The 17735-nt window shown below is 42.5% G+C and overlaps 1 protein-coding gene across 2 annotated transcripts in view; it reads right to left on the bottom strand.

The window, feature by feature from the left end:
• usp14 (ubiquitin specific peptidase 14 (tRNA-guanine transglycosylase)) overlaps nucleotides 1-14915 on the bottom strand; it is a 52427-nt gene extending 37512 nt beyond the window's left edge. For both annotated transcript variants that reach the window (XM_067979745.1, XM_067979746.1), the window contains exons 1-3: nucleotides 14808-14915; nucleotides 4854-4999; nucleotides 2627-2659 (exon numbers count right to left, since the gene is read on the bottom strand). In XM_067979745.1, coding sequence (XP_067835846.1) covers nucleotides 2627-2659; nucleotides 4854-4999; nucleotides 14808-14823 — 195 coding nt within the window. In that variant the 5' untranslated portion in view covers nucleotides 14824-14915. The remainder of the gene's footprint in view (nucleotides 1-2626; nucleotides 2660-4853; nucleotides 5000-14807) is intronic.
• Nucleotides 14916-17735: the final 2820 nt, after the last annotated feature.

Raw genomic sequence — 17735 nt, 5'->3', positions numbered from 1 at the left:
GTTTTGAAAATTATTATTGAATCTGCTTCCACCACCCTTTCAGGCAGTACATTCCAGATCATAACAACTTTGCATTAAAAAAAGTTTCCTTGTGTCACTTCTGGTTCTTTTGCCAATCACCTTAAATCTGTGTCCTCTGGTTACTGACCCTTCTGCCATTAGAAACAATGATGTGATCTCAACGCTCATATTTGCATGGCGTATGCATGTCTATTTTAACCTTTTTGTTGGTAAAATGGTATGAAAAGCAGACTGTGCAATGTTTTTCCATCGAGTAAGTGCTTTACTTCCTTAGTTAATGAATGGTGGTAGATGATTGTTAAGTAAATGTACACATGTGAAGTACATTTACCTGTATGTTATGGTAAATATGTGAGGAGTTTTCAACTAAAATTAGTGCATCCGGCTAAAACCTGTAACTAGTAAGCAATTTCTATTGGATAACACTGCTATAGAAAAAGCTAGGCGATCGTACAACCAACAGATTGGTGGTGGAGAATTAAGCTACTAATGGGAAGAAGAGGCTCCATGAACATCCCCATCCTCAATAATAGTCAAGTCCAGCACATGAGTGCAATTGAATAGGCTGAAGCATTTGCAACCATCTTTAGCCAGAAGTGCCGAGTGCATGATCCTTCTCGGCCTCCTCCCGAGGTCCCCACCATCATAGCTGCCACTCTTCAGCCATGATGTGGAGATGCCGGTGATGGACTGGGGTTGACAATTGTAAACAATTTTACAACACCAAGTTATAGTCCAGCAATTTTATTTTAAATTCACAAGCTTTCGGAGATTTTCTCCTTCCTCAGGCAAAAACATTTGCCTGAGGAAGGAGAAAATCTCCGAAAGCTTGTGAATTTAAAATAAAATTGCTGGACTATAACTTGGTGTTGTAAAATTGTTTACAACTCTTCAGCCAATTTGATTAACTCCACATGACATCAAGAAACGGCTGAATGCATTGGACATAGCTATGGGCCCTGACAACATACCGGCTGTTACGCTGAACTGTGAGCCAGAACTAGCTGCACCCATAGCTAAGCTGTTCCAGTACAGCTACAATACTGGCATCTACCCAACAATGTGGAAAATTGCCCAATTATATCTGGTCCACAAAAAGCAAGGCAAATTTGACGCAGCCAATTACCACCTATCAATCTACTTCCAATCATCAGCAAAGTTATGGAAGGAGTTGTCAACAGTGCCATCAAACGGCACTTATTCACCAGTAACCTGCTCACTGATGCTCAGTTTGGGTATCAGACCTTATTACAGCCTTGGTCCAAACAGGGATGCAAGAGCTGAATTAGGGGTGAGGTGAGAGTGACTGTGCTTGACATCAAGGCAGCATTTAACCGAGTGTAGCACCAAGGAGCCCTAGTACAACTGAAGTCAACAGGGTTCAGGGGAAAAAAAAACTATCCATTGGCTGGAGCCTTGCCTGGCACAAAGGAAGATGGTTGTTGGAGACCAACCATTACTGCCCCAGGACAGTGTCCTAGGCCCAACTATCTTCAACTGCTTCATTAATGACCTTCCCCTTCATCATAGTCAGAAGTGGGGCTGTTTGCTGATGATTGCAGTTTCAGTTCCATTCGCAATTCCTCAGATATTGAAACAGTCCATATCTACATGCAGCATGACCTGGACAACATCCAGGATTGAACTGATAAATGGCAAGTAACATTCACGCCACACAAATGACCATATCGGAGACAAACCTAACCGCCTCTCCTTGACATTCAATGGCATTACCACTGCCAAGTCTCCCACCAACATACTGGGGGTCACCATTGACCGGAAACTCAACTGGACCAGCCACGTAAATGCGTAGCTACTAGAGCAGATCAGAGGCTGAGTATTCAGCAGCGAGTGGCTTAACTCCCGACTCCCCAAAGCCTTTCCACTACCTAGAAGGCACAAGTCAGGAATGTGATGTAATACCTGGATGGGCACAGCTGCAACAACACTCGAAGCTTGACGCCAACCAGGAAAAAGCAGTAACCTTGATTGGCACCCACTTCACCCACTGTCCTAATCATCCACCACCTCCACCACCGGTGTACTGAGACTACAATGTGTACTATCTACAGAATGCAATGCAGAAACTCACCAAGGCTTATTCAGCAGCACCTCGCACTCAGAAAGATAAGGGCAACAAGTGCATGGGAACACCATCACCTCCAAGTCACACACCATCCTGACATACATATCTCGCCGTTCCTCCATCATGGCTGGATCAACTTCCTGGAACTCCCTACCTAATTGCATTGTGGGAGCAACTTCACCACACGAACTGCAGCAGTTCAAGAAAGCGGCCCATTACCACCTTCTCACAGTTCAACAAGGGAAGGGCAATAAATGCCAGCCTTGCCAGCAATGCCCACATCCCAAGAATGATTTCAAAAAAATTCAAGATAGGTAGTCAATCTTCTGAGCTAATGCTAATAAAAACAACAAAATCAAGCTGATCCTTTTACTGTAACTAAACTCTTATTTTCAAACTGGGTATCATAGCTGCTTGATAGTGATATTTTACTGTTGCAAACTAAGACTCTAGGATTAAAAGCTTCCATAATAAATGTTATTGCATTAAATTATTCTATTTGTTTCTCATCTTACTTACATTCTTTATCTTGATGCTGCCCCATTCATCATCCTAAAAATAAAAAAAAGAGAATCAAAAAGTTTGGTCTTCAAGATAAATTGCTAAGGAAATTTAAAAGAGGCTTGATAGTAAGATAGGTTTCCAACAAAGGTTATCAAAGCAAGCCATTTTGACGAATTTCAAGCAGGTTCCACGCCTCAGGAAGTCATGTCAGAAAACAACAATAACAGCTGTTGGGAATATCAATCACGGGGAAAGATCTATGATCTCAAAAAAAGAGTTTTCATTTGGTAGCAATCAGTGGTACACAAAACAGGTTATCAGCATGTTACAGTATACCTTCAAATAAACTGGCTGCTCCCAGGTTGTAAAATGAATAGAATGTTGGAACTGGCCAGTGGCTACATGTTGATAATATGTGCCTGCTGTATTTAGCTTTGGGGACACAAGGTGTGGTAAGGCTGCAGGTCCTCAGACAGGAAATTTGTCATGCATTCACTAACATGGAAGATGAGAAATCTGTGTCCCTTGTTAGGGCTAAAAGTAAGGGGGTGTGCTCCTCTTATAAGCGAGTCATATTCTCCCTTAAGTTGCTCTCATACTGGAGCAAATTATCCAAAAACTTAGACCATAAGAGATAGGAGCAAGAGTAGGCCAAATGGCCTACTCCTGCTCCTAGCTCATGGTCTTATGGAGTAGGCCATTTGGCCCTTTGAGCCTGCTCCGCCATTTAATGAGATCATGGCTGATCTGATTTTTACCTCAACTCCACTTTCCTGTCCTTTCCCCATAACCTTTGACTCCTTTGCTGATCAAAAATTTGTCTAACTCAGCCTTGAATGTATTCAATGACTCAACCTCCACAGCTTTTTGGGATAAAGAATTCCAAAGATTCACAACCCTCTGGGAGAAGAAATTCCTCCTCATTTCCATCTTAAACGAGCAAACCCTTATTCTGAGACTAAGCCCCCTAGTTTCAGATTCCCCCATGAGGGGCAACATCCTCTCAGCATCTACCCTATCGAGTCCCCTCAGAATCTTGCATATTTCAATAAGATCGCCTCTCTTTCTTCTAAACTCCAATGTGTATAGACCCAACCTGTTCAATCTTTCCTCTTAAGACAACCCTTCCATACCTGGAATCAACCTAGTGAACCTTCTCTGAAATGTCTCCAATGCAACTTTGGGTGTTGCAGTAGTGTGGGAATATATTCTCATCAGCTGCTCTTGTGATGTTTAAATTACAACGCTTCCGTCTGACTTCAGTCCAAGGTTCTACTGCTGACTTGAAATGAGACAATTCAGCAGAATAGATACAGGGAAAGGAGATTTAAAATCAGCAGTGAAAGCCATATCTGAAGTCAGGAGGGAGACGATAATTAAATATCACAATGCAGGAGAAATAGATCAACAACTGATACAAATGTACTGATTGAAATGAGAAAGAACAGATGTAAAATGTAGATGTGGATGCCGTCCAACGTGAACATAACAATTTTGATGTTCTTGAACCATGACCCTAGTCTCAATTTTTCAGTTTTTAAGGTTGAAATTTGGAGGTGGGGGTGGGGTCATCTTATAAGCGAATATATACGCTGGATAGTATTCTACATTTTTCTGATGGATTGATGGCGAAAACTATATATTAACATAATAGCAATGAGGTCATATATGAAGAATTTTTCTTGATCAACCCAAAGTGAGTACACATTCCTCTGATCAATGACATGGAATTTGTTACAAAGTTCTAGCACTGAGTTGGCACCAAAGAAAAGATGAAAGGAATCAAACCACTTGAGCTAGACCTTAGTGAGCCAGTAATGAGGCATGCAAAATAAAGTGCACCAGCAGGAAATATGGAAAATGTAATTGAAATGTTTGTTCTTTCCAGCAATACAGGTGAGAATGGACAATTCAATCAAAGGTGTTTGAGTACACAGCCCTTCAACATACTCATAACCTTCTAGCTCTAGTTTTCCAAAGTAATAAAAATGACAAAATAGGCAGGGACCGTGATTCCCCACAGAAAGGAAGGAAATCTTCCTCTGGTTAGTCTGGGATACTTTCTGGAGAGCAGGTTGTTGACCTGTTTGCTGGGTTTCAGGTAGCAAGGGGTGGGAGGGAACATAAAAGCAGAAAACATTTTAAAATGATTCACCCTAACAAAAAGAAAAAAAACACAAAGCATAAAAACAGCTTTGATAAAACTGTGCAATATATCATTATTAGTACAAAGAAACCTTACCTTTAGCGTGCCTCCTTTAATCATAACCTTCTGTCTTTCAGGCTGAACTCCAGTCAATGCAAATAATTGTGCCTTGAAAACTACAGGTGGATCATCAGTGTTCAACTCCAATCCGTCAAACTTCTCCTTCCCCCATTTGACATTTACTGGGAAGCAGAAAGAAATTCTCATTTATTCAACAGCAAAATTTGCCTCAGTAATTTTAGAGCTTATATAGGATAAAACTTCTTAAAATTCTAAATTTTGTCTCCAGGTATTCATGCGAGTGAAGATTCTTTTTCTCCCACTAGGAACACTAATGCACAAATGTCATGTTGATTAACGTAAAGATCCATTGCTTTTGAGCAATAGAGAAGTGCTATACACATTTAGTTGACATGAATCCCTGAAATAACTTCTTCATAGCCAATAGAAATACTGCTTCAGGGTCAGCTAACTAGACGTGTTTCTGTTTCCACTAACCTAGCAGGAGACCATCCCAGCTATCAATCACTTTGTGGAAGATCTGTTTCCTGACATCAGGCCTAAACTTGCCTTCAGCTAGTTTTCACCCTTATAACATAAGAACATAATAGGGGCAGGAGTAGGCCAGACAGCCCCATGAGCTTGCTCCACCATTCAATCAGATCACGGCTGATCTTCGACCTCAACTCCACTTCTCTGCCCGATCCCCATATCCCTTGATTCCCTTAGAGTACAAAAATCTATCTCAGTCTTGAACATATTCAACGACTCAGCATCCACAGCCCTCTGGGGTAGAGAATTCCAAAGATTCACAATCCTCAGTGAAGAAATTCCTCCTCATCTCAGTCTTAAAATGGCCAACCCCTTATCCTGAGACTATGCCCCCTAATTCTAGATTCTCCAGCCAGGGGGAACAACCTCTCAGCATCTACCCTGTCAAGCACCCACAGAATCTTGCATATTTCAATGAGATCACCTCTCATTCTTCTAAACGCCAGAGAGTTTAGGCTCATTCTACTCAACCTCTCCTCATAGGACAACACTCATCCCAGGAATCAATCTAATGAAACTTTGTTGCACCACCTCTAAGGTAAGCATATCCTTCCTTAGATAAGGAAACCCAAACTTTACACAGTACTCCAAGTCAGGTCTCACCAAAGCCCTGTACAATTGTAGTAAAACTTCCTTACTTTTGTACTCCAACTCCCTTGCAATAAAGGCCAAAATGCCATTTGCCTTCCTAATTGCTTGCTGAACCTGCATGCTAACTCTGTTTCTTGTAATAGGACACCCAAATCCCTCTGAACACCAACATTTAATAGTTGCTCACCATTTTAAAAATATTCTATTTTTTTATTCTTCCTACCAAAGTGAATAACCTCACATTTCCCCACATAATACCCCATCTGCCACCTTCTCGCTCACTCATTTAACCTGTCTATATCCCCTTGCGTCCTCCTCACAGCTTACTTTTCCACCTAGCTTTGTATCATCAGCAAACTTGGATACATTACACTCGGTCCCTTCACCTATATCATTAACAGACATTGTAAATAGCCGAGGCCCAAGCACCAATCCTTGCGGCACTCTACTAGTTATAGCCTGCCAACCTGAAAATGACCTGTTTATCCCTACTCTGTTTTCTGTCCATTCACCAATCCTCTGTCCATGCTAATGTGTTACCCCCAATCCCATGAGCTCTTATCTTGTGCAACAACTTTTTATGTGGCACCTTATCGAACGTCTTTTGAAAATCCAAATATACTACATCCACTGGTTCCCCTTTATCTACCCTGCTAGTTACATCCTCAAAAAACTAATAAATTTGTCAAACACGATTTCCCTTCCATAAAACCATGTTATGATTTTCTAAGTGCCCTGTTACCACTTCCTTAATAATGGATTCCAGCATTTTCCCGATGAATGATGTCAGGCTAACTGGCCCGTAGTTCCCTGTTTTCTCTCTCCTTCCTTTCTTGAATAGTGAGGTTACATTTGCTACCTTCCAATCTGTTGGGACTGTTCTAGGATCTAGGTAATTTTGGAAGATCATAACTAATGCAACCACTTTCTCTGCAGCCACCTTTTAGAACCGTAGGATGTAGGTCATCAGGTCCAGGGGATTTATTGGCTTTTAGTCACATTGGTTTCTCCAGTACTTTGTCTCTACTGATATTAATTACTTTAAGTTCCTCACTCGCATTAGCCCCTTGCTTCCCCACTATTTCTGGTATGCTTTTTGTGTCTTCTACTGTGAAGACAGATACAAAATATTTGTTTAATCTCTGCCACTTCCTTATTCCCCATTATAATTTCTCCTGTCTCAGCCTCTAAGGGACCAACGTTTACTTTTGCTAATCTCTTCCTTTTTACATACTTTTGGACATTCTTACAATCTGTTTCTATATTTCTTGCTAGTTTACTTTCATATTCTATCTTCTCCCTTTTTATCAATTTTTTGGTCATCCTTTGCTGGTTTCTAAAATTCTCCCAATTCTCAGGCTTACTACACTTCTTGGCAACATTATAGGCCTCTTCTTTTAATCTAATACTATCCTTAACTTCTTTAGTTAGCCTAGGGTGAATCACTTTTCCCGTGGAGTTTTTATTCCTCAATGGAAAGTATATTCGTTGAGATTATTGAAATATTTCTTTAACTGTTTCCCATTGCTTATCTACCATTATACCTTTTACTCTAATTTCTGAATCTACCTTAGTCAACTCGCCCTTCATACCTATGTAATTGGCTGTATTTAAGTTTAAGACTCTAGTTTCTGACTTAAGCACGTCACTCTCAAACTCAAGGTGAAATTTTATCATATTATGATCACTCTTCCCCAAGGGATCCTTTACTGTGAGATTACTAGCCCTGTCTCATATTACACAATACAAGATCTAAAATAGCCTGTTCGCTGGTTGGTTCCATGATGTATTGTTCTAGGAAACTGTCTCGATTGCATTCCATGAACTTGCCCGCCAGTTTGCCTTTGCCAATTTGATTTGTCCAGTCTATATGAAGATTAAAGGCCTTGTCCTACAATTGTGGTTTAACTTGAAACCATGCCCAGGAGTAACCTTTTCTATTCCATTTAGTATCTTACACATCGCTATAAGGCCCCCTTTCTCATTTGCCTACTTTCAAGGCTAAAGAGGGTATAATTTCAAAGTTTGCAGATAACACTAAACTCGGATATGTAGTAAACAATGTGGAGGATAGTAACAGACTTCAGGAGGATATAGACGGACTGGCCAAATGGGCAGACACATGGCAGATGAAATTTAACGCAGAGAAGTGTGAAGTAATGCATTTTAATAGGAAGAATGAGGAGAGGCAATGTAAACTAAATGGTACAATTTTAAAGGGGGTGCAGATACACAAATTTTTGACAGTGGCAGAACAAGTTGAGAAGCCTGTTAAAAAAGCATATGGGATTTATTAATACAGGCATAGAGTACAAAAGCAAAGAAGTTATGCTAAACCTTTGTAAATCACTGGTTAGGCCTCAGCTGAAGTATTGTGTTCAATTTTGGGCACCACACTTTAGAAAGGATGTCAAGGCCTTAGAGAGGGTGCATAAGAGATTTACTAGTATGGTGCCAGGGATGAGGGATTTCAGTTACGTGGAGAGAATGGAGAAGCTGGAGTTGTTCTCCTTAGAACAGAGAAGGTTAAGGGGAGATTTGATAAAGGTGTTCAAAATCATGAATGGTTTTGACAGAGTAAACAAGGTGAAACTGTTTCCAGTGGCAGGCGGGTCGGTAACCAGTGGACACAGATTTAAAGTGATCAGCAAAAGAGCCAGAGGCGACATGAGGAAACATTTTCTTTTCGCAGCGAGTTGCAATGGTCTGGAATGCACTGCCTGAAAGGGTGCGGGAAGCAGATTCAAAAGTAACTTTTAAAAGGAAATTGGATAAATACTTGAAGGGAAAAAATTTACAGGGCTATGGGGAAAGAGCAGGGAAATGGGACTAATTGGATAGCTCTTTCAAAGAGCCGGCACAGGCATGATGGACCGAATGGCCCCCTCCTGTGCTGTACCTATTATGACTAAGTTTTTCTAGCTTTCATTCACAACTCAGTCTCTGATACTAAGCAGCAACCTCATGGCCCGTCTCTGCACTGCTCAGAGGGCTTGACTGTTTGTTTTGTGCTTTGGTGACCGGAACCAAACGCAGTACTCAAGGTACAGCCCGACCAGAGCACTATACAGCTTCAGCAAGACTGCCTCAGATTTCAACATTACTGATTTGGCAATATAGCTCAGCACTGTTTGCTTTACCGATTGCTGCTCTGCAATGATTGTACATGGTCACAGTTGAGTCTACTAGTCCAGCTTCTTTCTTAACTAGTTGGATGCCATTCTTTATGTTACTCATTTTTCCTTCCAATATGTAAAGCCTTAAAATTCTGTATTGAATCTCATCGATCATAGTTATGCCCATTTGGAAATATGGTTTAATATAATTTCTTAGCTCCTTTGCCAGATTCTACTACTCCTCCCCAAATTTAGCTTTGTCTGCAAATTTAACAGAATCTCTTTCCATTTCTGAATCCAGATCATTTATATAAATCCAAACAGCACAGGCCCCAAAACCAATCCTCAAGGTACTACACTCAATATATTTCCTCAAACAAACATAACTCCCACTTCAGCTAATTCATTTTCCACCTCCAAGTTTCACCTAGATATCCACTGCCTTATGCTCGTGTAGTAGTTTTTCAAGTGGAACCTTTCAAAGGCTTTCTGAAAGTATAGGTATACTATATCTCCAACGTCCACTTAGGATATCACTTTTTCAAAAAAGTCATTGAAGTTGGTGAGGCAAGTCGTGCCCCTTCTGAAACTGTGCTGGCTGCCATTTTTACTAGGTTATTTTGATAAGTTTGCTCCTCAACTTTATTGCTGATGATTGATTTCATAATTTTGGCAGTTACTGATGGAAGACTATTAGGTTTTTTTTGTTATCCAGGTTTGCTTTACCATCAACAGATACCACAGTCTTGTTTCCAATCGCTTGTAATCCTGACAACTCCATCGTAATTAACCGTCAACACTTCCTGGATTTTGGCTCACATCTCACTTAGCTCCCTTGAATATCTAGCAACCATTCCTATGTATTGGTTTTGACATTCCATATGATTGTGACCATGGTACATTATCCATCCTTGGCCTCTCCACTGTGGATGATAGTAAGTAAATACCATCCTCCTCCGTTGTCCAGCTCCACTAGAGTACCGTCATATGGTTCCACTCCTACTGTCCCAATGCAGCTAGTACATTTCCAGCAATGGCTTCTTTGCAGCCGCCGACACATTCACCTCCCAAGTCCTCCAAGGATTTTTTCTAGGCCCACTCCTCCTCCTCAACTACTTGCCAGCCCTTGGTGATATGTGGAGAGCATGGAGAAGCTGGGGTTGTTCTCCTTAGAGCAGAGAAGGTTAAGAGGAGATTTAATAGAGGTGTTCAAAATCATGAACAGTTTTGATAGTGTAAATAAGGAGAAACAGTGGCAGAAGGGTCAGGAACCAGAGGACACAGATTTAAGGTGATTGGCAAAAGAACCACAGGCAACATGAGGAAACCTTTTTTTTTTAAAAGGCAGCGAGTTGTTATGGTCTGGAAAGCACTGCCTGAAAGGATGGTGGAAGCAGATTCAATAGTAACTTTCAAAAGGGAATTACATAAATATTTGAGGGAAAGAATTTACAGGACTATGAGGAAAGAGTAGGGGAATGGGACTAATTGGATAGCTCTGCCAAAGAGTGGCACAGGCCCGGTGGGCTAAATAGCCTCCTTCTGTGCTGTATCTCTATGATGTCATCCTCAAACACAGGCTCAACTTCTTTATGCATGCTGATGACAACACAGCTTTACCTCTCTACCACGTCCCACAATCTCAGGAGGCTCAAAAACAGAACCCCTCTGCTTTCCTTCAAAATAATGCCATAGGATCTTTTACATCCACTTGATTTAACATCTCATCCAAAAGACAGCAGGCACAGAGTGAACAACTTGAGAGTTTGGTAAGTGCGGGAGTTCGATGAAGTGAGGGAAGGAGCAGCTCCTTTGCTTTTCCTAACTTTTTCTGCAGAGCAGCGGCGGACCTGAGCAGCAGCAAACAGAGAGCAGGGATAACTCGGAGCGCAGCAGGAGGCAGGAGCGGACCTGCTTTTACCTAATTTTGGTTAAGGAAACAATTACAGTTGTGAGGAGGGATGATATTTTAGAAGAAGCATCAAATGAGGCCTTATGGGTTGAGCTAAAGAACAAAAAAGGGGCAGTCACACTATTGGGTGTGTACTATAGGCCCCCAAACAGTCAGAGGGAGATGGAGATGGAGGAACAAATATGTAGGCAAATTTCTGAGAAGTGCAAAAACAATAGGGCAGTAATAATTGGGGGAAGTTGGGGGATTTCAACTACCCTAATATTAACTGGGATACAAACAGTGTGAATGGTAGAGGGCACAGAATTCTTAAATTGCATACAGGAGAATTTTTTTAGCCAGTATATAGCAAGCCCAACGAGAGGGGTGGCAGTTCTGGATTTAGTTCTAGGAAATGAAGAGGGGGAGGTGGAAGTAGGATTAGAAGAGCATTTTGGTGGTAGAGATCACAATACAGTTAGTTTTAGCATAATTACGGAAAAGGACAAAGACAGAGCAGGAGTTAAAAGTTTTCAATTGGGGAAAAGGCCAATTTTACTAAACTGAGAAGTGATTTAGCAGAAGTAAACTGGAAACTGCTATTTGAAGGTAAATCAGTGTCAAGAGCAGTGGGAGACATTCATAGGGATGAGTCAAGGGGTTCAAGGTAAACATGTTCCCACAAAGAAAAAGGGAGGGGCTGCCAAATCCAGAGCCTCCCTAGATGTCAAGAAGCATTTAGGGTAAGATAAGGCAGAAAAAGAAAGCCTATGATAGGCACCAGGAACTCAATACTATGGAAAGCTTAGAGGAGTATACAAAGTGCAGGGGTGAAGTTAAAAAGGAAATTAGGAAAGCAAAGAGAGGACATGAAAAAATATTAGCAGGTAAAATCAAAGAAAACCCAAAGATGTTTTATAAATACATTAAGAGCAAGAGGATAACAAAGGAAAGAGTAGGGCCTATTAAAGACCAAAAAGGTAAACTACGTGTGGAGGCGGAAGATGTGTGTATGGTTCTTAATGAATACTTTGCATCTGTCTTCACAAAGGAGAGGGATGATGCAGGGATTGAAGTTAAGAGAGTGTGAAATATTGGATGGGATAAACATAGTGAGAGAGGAAGTATTAAGGGCATTAGCATCTTTGAAAGCGGATAAATCACCAGGGCTGGATGAAATGTATCCCAGGCTGTTAAAAGAAGCCAGGGAGGAAATAGCGGAGGCTTTAACAATCATTTTCCAAACTTCACTGGATACAAGCGTAGTGCCGAAAGATCGGAGGACTGTTAACGTTGTACCGTTGTTTAAAAAAGGGAGCTTAGGATAGACAGAGTAATTACAGGATAGTCAGCCTAACCTCAGTGGTGGGCAAATTATTGGAATCAATTCTGAGGGACAGGATAAACTGTCACTTGGAAAGGCACGGACTAATCAAGGACCGTCAGCACGGATTTGTTAAGGGGAGGTCGTGTCTGACTAACTTGATTGAATTTTTTGAGCAGGTGACAAGGAGGATTGATGAGGGTAGCGCTATTGATGCAGTCTACATGGATTTTAGCAAGGCTTTTGACAAGGTCCCACATGGCAGATCGGTCAAAAAAAGTAAAGGCCTAAGGGATCCAAGGGAATGTGGCAAATTGGATCCAAAATTGGCTCAGTGGCAGGAAGCAAAGGGTAATGGTCGACAGGTGTTTTTGCAACTGGAAGGTTGTTTCCAGTGGGGTGCCGCAGGACTCAGTACCAAGTCCTTTGCTTTTTGTGGTATACATTAACAATTTGGACTTAAACATAGGGGGCGTGATTAAGAAATTTGCAGATGACACAAAGATAGGCCGTGTGGTTGATAGTGAGGAGGAAAGCTGTAGATTGCAGGAAGATATCAATGGCCTGGTCAGACGGGCAGAAAAGTGGCAAATGGAGTTCAATCCGGAGAAGTGTGAAGTGATGCATTTGGGGAGAGCAAACAAGGCAAGGGAATACACAATAAATGGGAGGATATTGAGAGGTGTAGAAGAAGTGAGGGACCTTGGAATGCATGTCCACAGATCCCTGAAGGTAGCAGGACAGGTAGATAAGGTGGTTAAGAAGGCATACAGAATGCTTTCCTTTATTAGCTGAGGCATAGAATATAAAAGCAGGGATGTTATGCTGGAATTGTATAAAACACTAGTTAGACCACAGCTGGAGTAGAGCACAGTTCTGGTCACCACATTACAGGAAGGATGTAATTGCACTGGAGAGGGTGCAAAGGAGATTTACAAGGATGTTGCCAGGACTGGAGAATTTTAGCTATGATAACAGATTGGATAGGCTGGGGTTGTTTTCCTTGGAACAGATGAGGCTGAGTGGTGATTTGATTGAGGTGTACAAAATTTTGAGGGGCCTAGATAGAGTGGATAGGAAGGACCTATTTCCCTTAGCAGAGGGGTCAATAACCAGGGGGCATAGATTTAAAGTGATTGATAGAAGGATTAGAGCAGAAATTAGGATTTTTTTTTCACCCAGAGGGTGGTGGGGGTCTTGAACTCAGTCAGAGGGTGGTAGAGGCAGAATTAAAAAATACTGGATGTGCACCTGAAGAGCCGTGACCTGCTGGGCTAAGGACCAAATGTGGAAAAGTGGGATTAGGCTGGATGGCTCGTTTCTCAGCCGGCGTGGACATGACGGGCCGAATGGCCTCCTTCTGTGCCGTAAATTTTCTGTGATTCTGTGACAGCACCTCAGGCAGTGCAGCACTCCCTCGGGATTATGTACTGAAGTCTCTGGAGTGGGACTTGAACCCACGACCTTCTGACTCAGAGGCAAGAGGGCTACCACTGACTTTACTTATAGACTCACATTAAATAGTAACTTATTTCTCTGAACTATCTCAAAGCACTTCATATACAATGAATTACAAAGTGCAATGACTGTTATATAGGAAAATACTGCAGCATTGTACACACAGCAAGATCAGGCCAATATCATGTGACAAAATCAGTTCATGTGCTTTTCATTTTACCAGGACATCGCTCTTTTTGAATCGTGCCAGGATCTTTAATATCTATTTAAACCAGAACAGTCGGTCCGATGTAGGCTTAATGGCTCGTCTGAAGAAAGTGTAGTCTCTTCATTTAAATACAGATTTTCTGCAGTGTACATATTTCTATTCATGGCAAGCAGCTGTAAGAGTAAAATATTTTACTAAGGAGGATACCGGGCATAAAAGCTTCATACGCTGATTTGGCCTGTGGAATTAAAACTAATTCAGCAGTTGTGCTTCATCGAGTTATAAATGTGTTTTTATTAAAGTCTAGATGTAAAATTGAACCGAATCTGTTACACATAAAAAGACGATTCTGAAAAATATGTTTAAAGAGGGTTGAGGAGCTGAAGGGGGCAGCAGCAACAGCAGTCGGTGCGACAGGTTTCTGCACAATCATTGTGGCAGGTATTTTGCAAAGGGCACAGATGCTCGGCTAAGAACAAAAAAATGACTCTCAGAGCGGAAACAGACGAGGGAAAGGAAACACTTCCCACATTAATCTCCATTAAAACAAAGCGCATAAAATAAAATGCGTTAAACCCAACTGCTCCAGGCCCGGTCCCGTGACTCCACGGCCTCGGTTATTAAAGAAAAAACAAACTCCACCTCATTACTTTCAGCATGGTCACCGCCTCCGATCCCCAACAGGGCCTGCCCACTGACAAGTGAGCGAAGCACGGTTACACTCGTCAGGCCAGTGCCGGGGATCCTGAGGCCTAGAACGCACGAATCGTCCAACGTCGAGGAAGAAATAAAACGGGAACCCGCCAGCCCGGGCCAAATGGAGAAGGTGCCGCCAGCCGGCTGGGCCTACCTGTGAAGATCGGCATGTTGCCGCCGAGCGCTGCTCCTGGTATCCGAGTGCCACTTAGCTCGAGCTCGGCCTCATTCAAACCCTCCCCTCCCCCAGCCCGCGCGGCACCACCAGTGACAAAGCACCGCGCCTGCGCACCACCTCGTTCTGACCGCCACTGCGGAGCCTGCCGAACCCTGGCAGAGATCGAGTTATCGGCGTTCTATTCACAGCGCCTAACGCCCGCTGGTGGATGGGACTGGTCTTTGGCCTAAAGGCGCGAGGATTGCTCGATCCAAATGATTATTGGGGTGAGAGCATTAAACTGGGCGGTGAAACAAACAGCTAAAACCTTCATCCAATCCAATACTAACCCCACTAGCCACTCCGTCCCCACAGCCTGTACCTGTCTCTAGTCCAACTATTTATCCAGTTTTACCCAAAGGATGCTCTGTGTCTTAAATACTCGCTGTGGTATTCAATCCTCCAACAACCCTCTGTGTAAAGGTGTTTCTCTTAAACTCTCTCCTCGCTCGGTGACCATTTTAAATTAATGACCACCTCATCCTTGTCTCCCCACCAGAGAAAGTAGTGTCCTTTATTTACTCTATCAAAACTCTTCATCATTTTAGAAACATAGAATGGTTATAGCACAGAAGGAGGCCATTTGGCCTGTCGGGCCGGTGCCAGCTCTCTGCAAGAGCAATCCAGCTAGTCCCTTTCCCTGTAGCCCTGCAATTTTTTTCCTTCAATATTTATCCAATTCCCTTTTGTAAGCCACGATTGAATCTGCCTCCACCACCCGCCCTGGCAGTGCATTCCAGATCATAACCACTCGCTACGTAAAAAAGTTTTTCCTCATGTCGCCTTTGGGTCTTTTGCCAATTACCAATCTGTGTCCTCTGGTTCTTGACCCTTCTGCGAATGGGAACAGTTTTTCTCTATCTACTCTGTCTAGACCTCTCATGATTTTGAACACCTCTATCAAATCTGCTGTCAACCTTCTTTGCTCCAAGGAGAACAGCCCCAGCTTCTCCACTCTATCCACATAGACCCTTATCTCTGGAACCATTCTAGTAAATCTTTTCTGCACCCTCTCTAAGGCCTTCACATCCTTCCTAAAGTTGTGGCCGAACCAGTGCTTTATAAAGGTTCATCATAACTTCCTTGCTTTTGTATTCTATGCCTCTTTATAAAGCCCAGGATCCCGTAAGCTTTTTTAACTGCTTTCTCAACCTGCCCTGCCACCTTCAGCGATTTGTGCACATATACCCCCAGGTCTCTGTTCTTGCACCCCCTTTAAAATTGTACCCTTTAGTTTATATTGCCTCTCCTTGTTCTTCATACCAAAATGCATTACTTCGCATTTCCCTGCGTTAAATTTCATTTGCCACGTGTCTGGCCATTCCACCAGCCTGTCTATGTCCTTTTGAAGTCTATCGCTATCCTCCTCACTGTTCACTACACTTCCAGGTTATGTGTCATCAGCAAATTTTGAAATTGTGCCATGTACACCCAAGTCCAAGTCATTAATATATATCAAGAAAAGCAATGGTCCTAGTACCCACCCCTGGAGAACACCACCGTTCACCACTACTCTCTGTTTCCTGTCACTTAGACAATTTCGCATCCATGCTGCCACTGCCCCTTTTATTCCATCTATTAAATCTCCTCATGGCTTTTGCTTCATTGGAAATAGTCCCAGTATCTCAAGTCACTCCTCATAATAATAGTTACACATCCCTGGCCAATCTATGCTGTACACTCTCTGTGGCTTTACAACAACAACTTGTGTTTATATAGTGCCTTTAATGTCGTAAAACGTCCCAAGGTGCTTCACAGGAGCGTAATCAGACAAAAATTGACACCGAGCCAAAGAACGAGACATTACTTAGAATGTACAGCACGAAAACAGACCATTTGGTCCAACTGGTCTATGCTGGTGTTTATGCTCCACAAAAGCCTCCACCCACCCCTCTTCATCTAACCCTATCAGCATAACCATCTATTCCTTTCTCCCTCGTGCTTATCCAGCTTCCCCTTAAATGCATCTATGCTAGTCACCTCAACTACTCCTTGTGGTAATGAGTTCCACATTCTAACCATTCTCTGGGTAAGAACATAAGAAATAGGAACAGGAGTAGGCCAATCAGCCCCTCAAGCCTGCTCCACCATTCAATAAGATCATGGCTGATCTGATCCTAACCTCAAATCTAAAGAACACAAGAAGTAGGAACAGGACCCGGCCACTCGGCCCCTGGGCCCGCTCCGCCAACCACAGGGCCTTGACCGATCCGAACTCAGCTTCATGTCCAATTTCCTGCCCGCTCCCCGTAACCCCTAATTCCTTTTACTTCCAGGAAACTGTCTATTTCTGTTTTAAATTTATTTAATGATGTAGCTTCCACAGCTTCCTGGGGCAGCAAATTCCACAGACCTACTACCCTCTGAGTGAAGAAGTTTCTCCTCATCTCAGTTTTGAAAGAGCAGCCCCTTATTCTAAGATTATGCCCCCTAGTTCTAGTTTCACCCATCCTTGGGAACATCCTTACCGCATCCACCTGATCAAGCCCCTTCACAATCTTGTATGTTTCAATAAGATTGCCTCTCATTCTTCTGAACTCCAATGAGTAGAGTCCCAATCTACTCAACCTCTCCTCATATGTCCGCCCCCTCATCCCCGGGATTAACCGAGTGAACCTTCTTTGTACTGCCTCGAGAGCAAGTATGTCTTTTCTTAAGTATGGAGACCAAAACTGTATGCAGTATTCCAGGTGCAGTCTCACCAATACCTTATATAACTGCAGCAATACCTCCCTGTTTTTATATTCTATCCCCCTAGCAATAAAAGCCAACATTCCGTTGGCCTTCTTGATCACCTGCTGCACCTGCATACTAACTTTTTGATTTTCTGGCAGCAGGACCCCCAGATCCCTTTGTACTGCAGTA

The sequence above is a fragment of the Heptranchias perlo genome, chromosome 3 (assembly GCF_035084215.1).
Source record: "Heptranchias perlo isolate sHepPer1 chromosome 3, sHepPer1.hap1, whole genome shotgun sequence".
Taxonomy (NCBI): domain Eukaryota; kingdom Metazoa; phylum Chordata; class Chondrichthyes; order Hexanchiformes; family Hexanchidae; genus Heptranchias; species Heptranchias perlo.
Note: the sequence above shows the minus strand (reverse complement) of the source record. Positions and strands in the feature narration are given on the sequence as shown.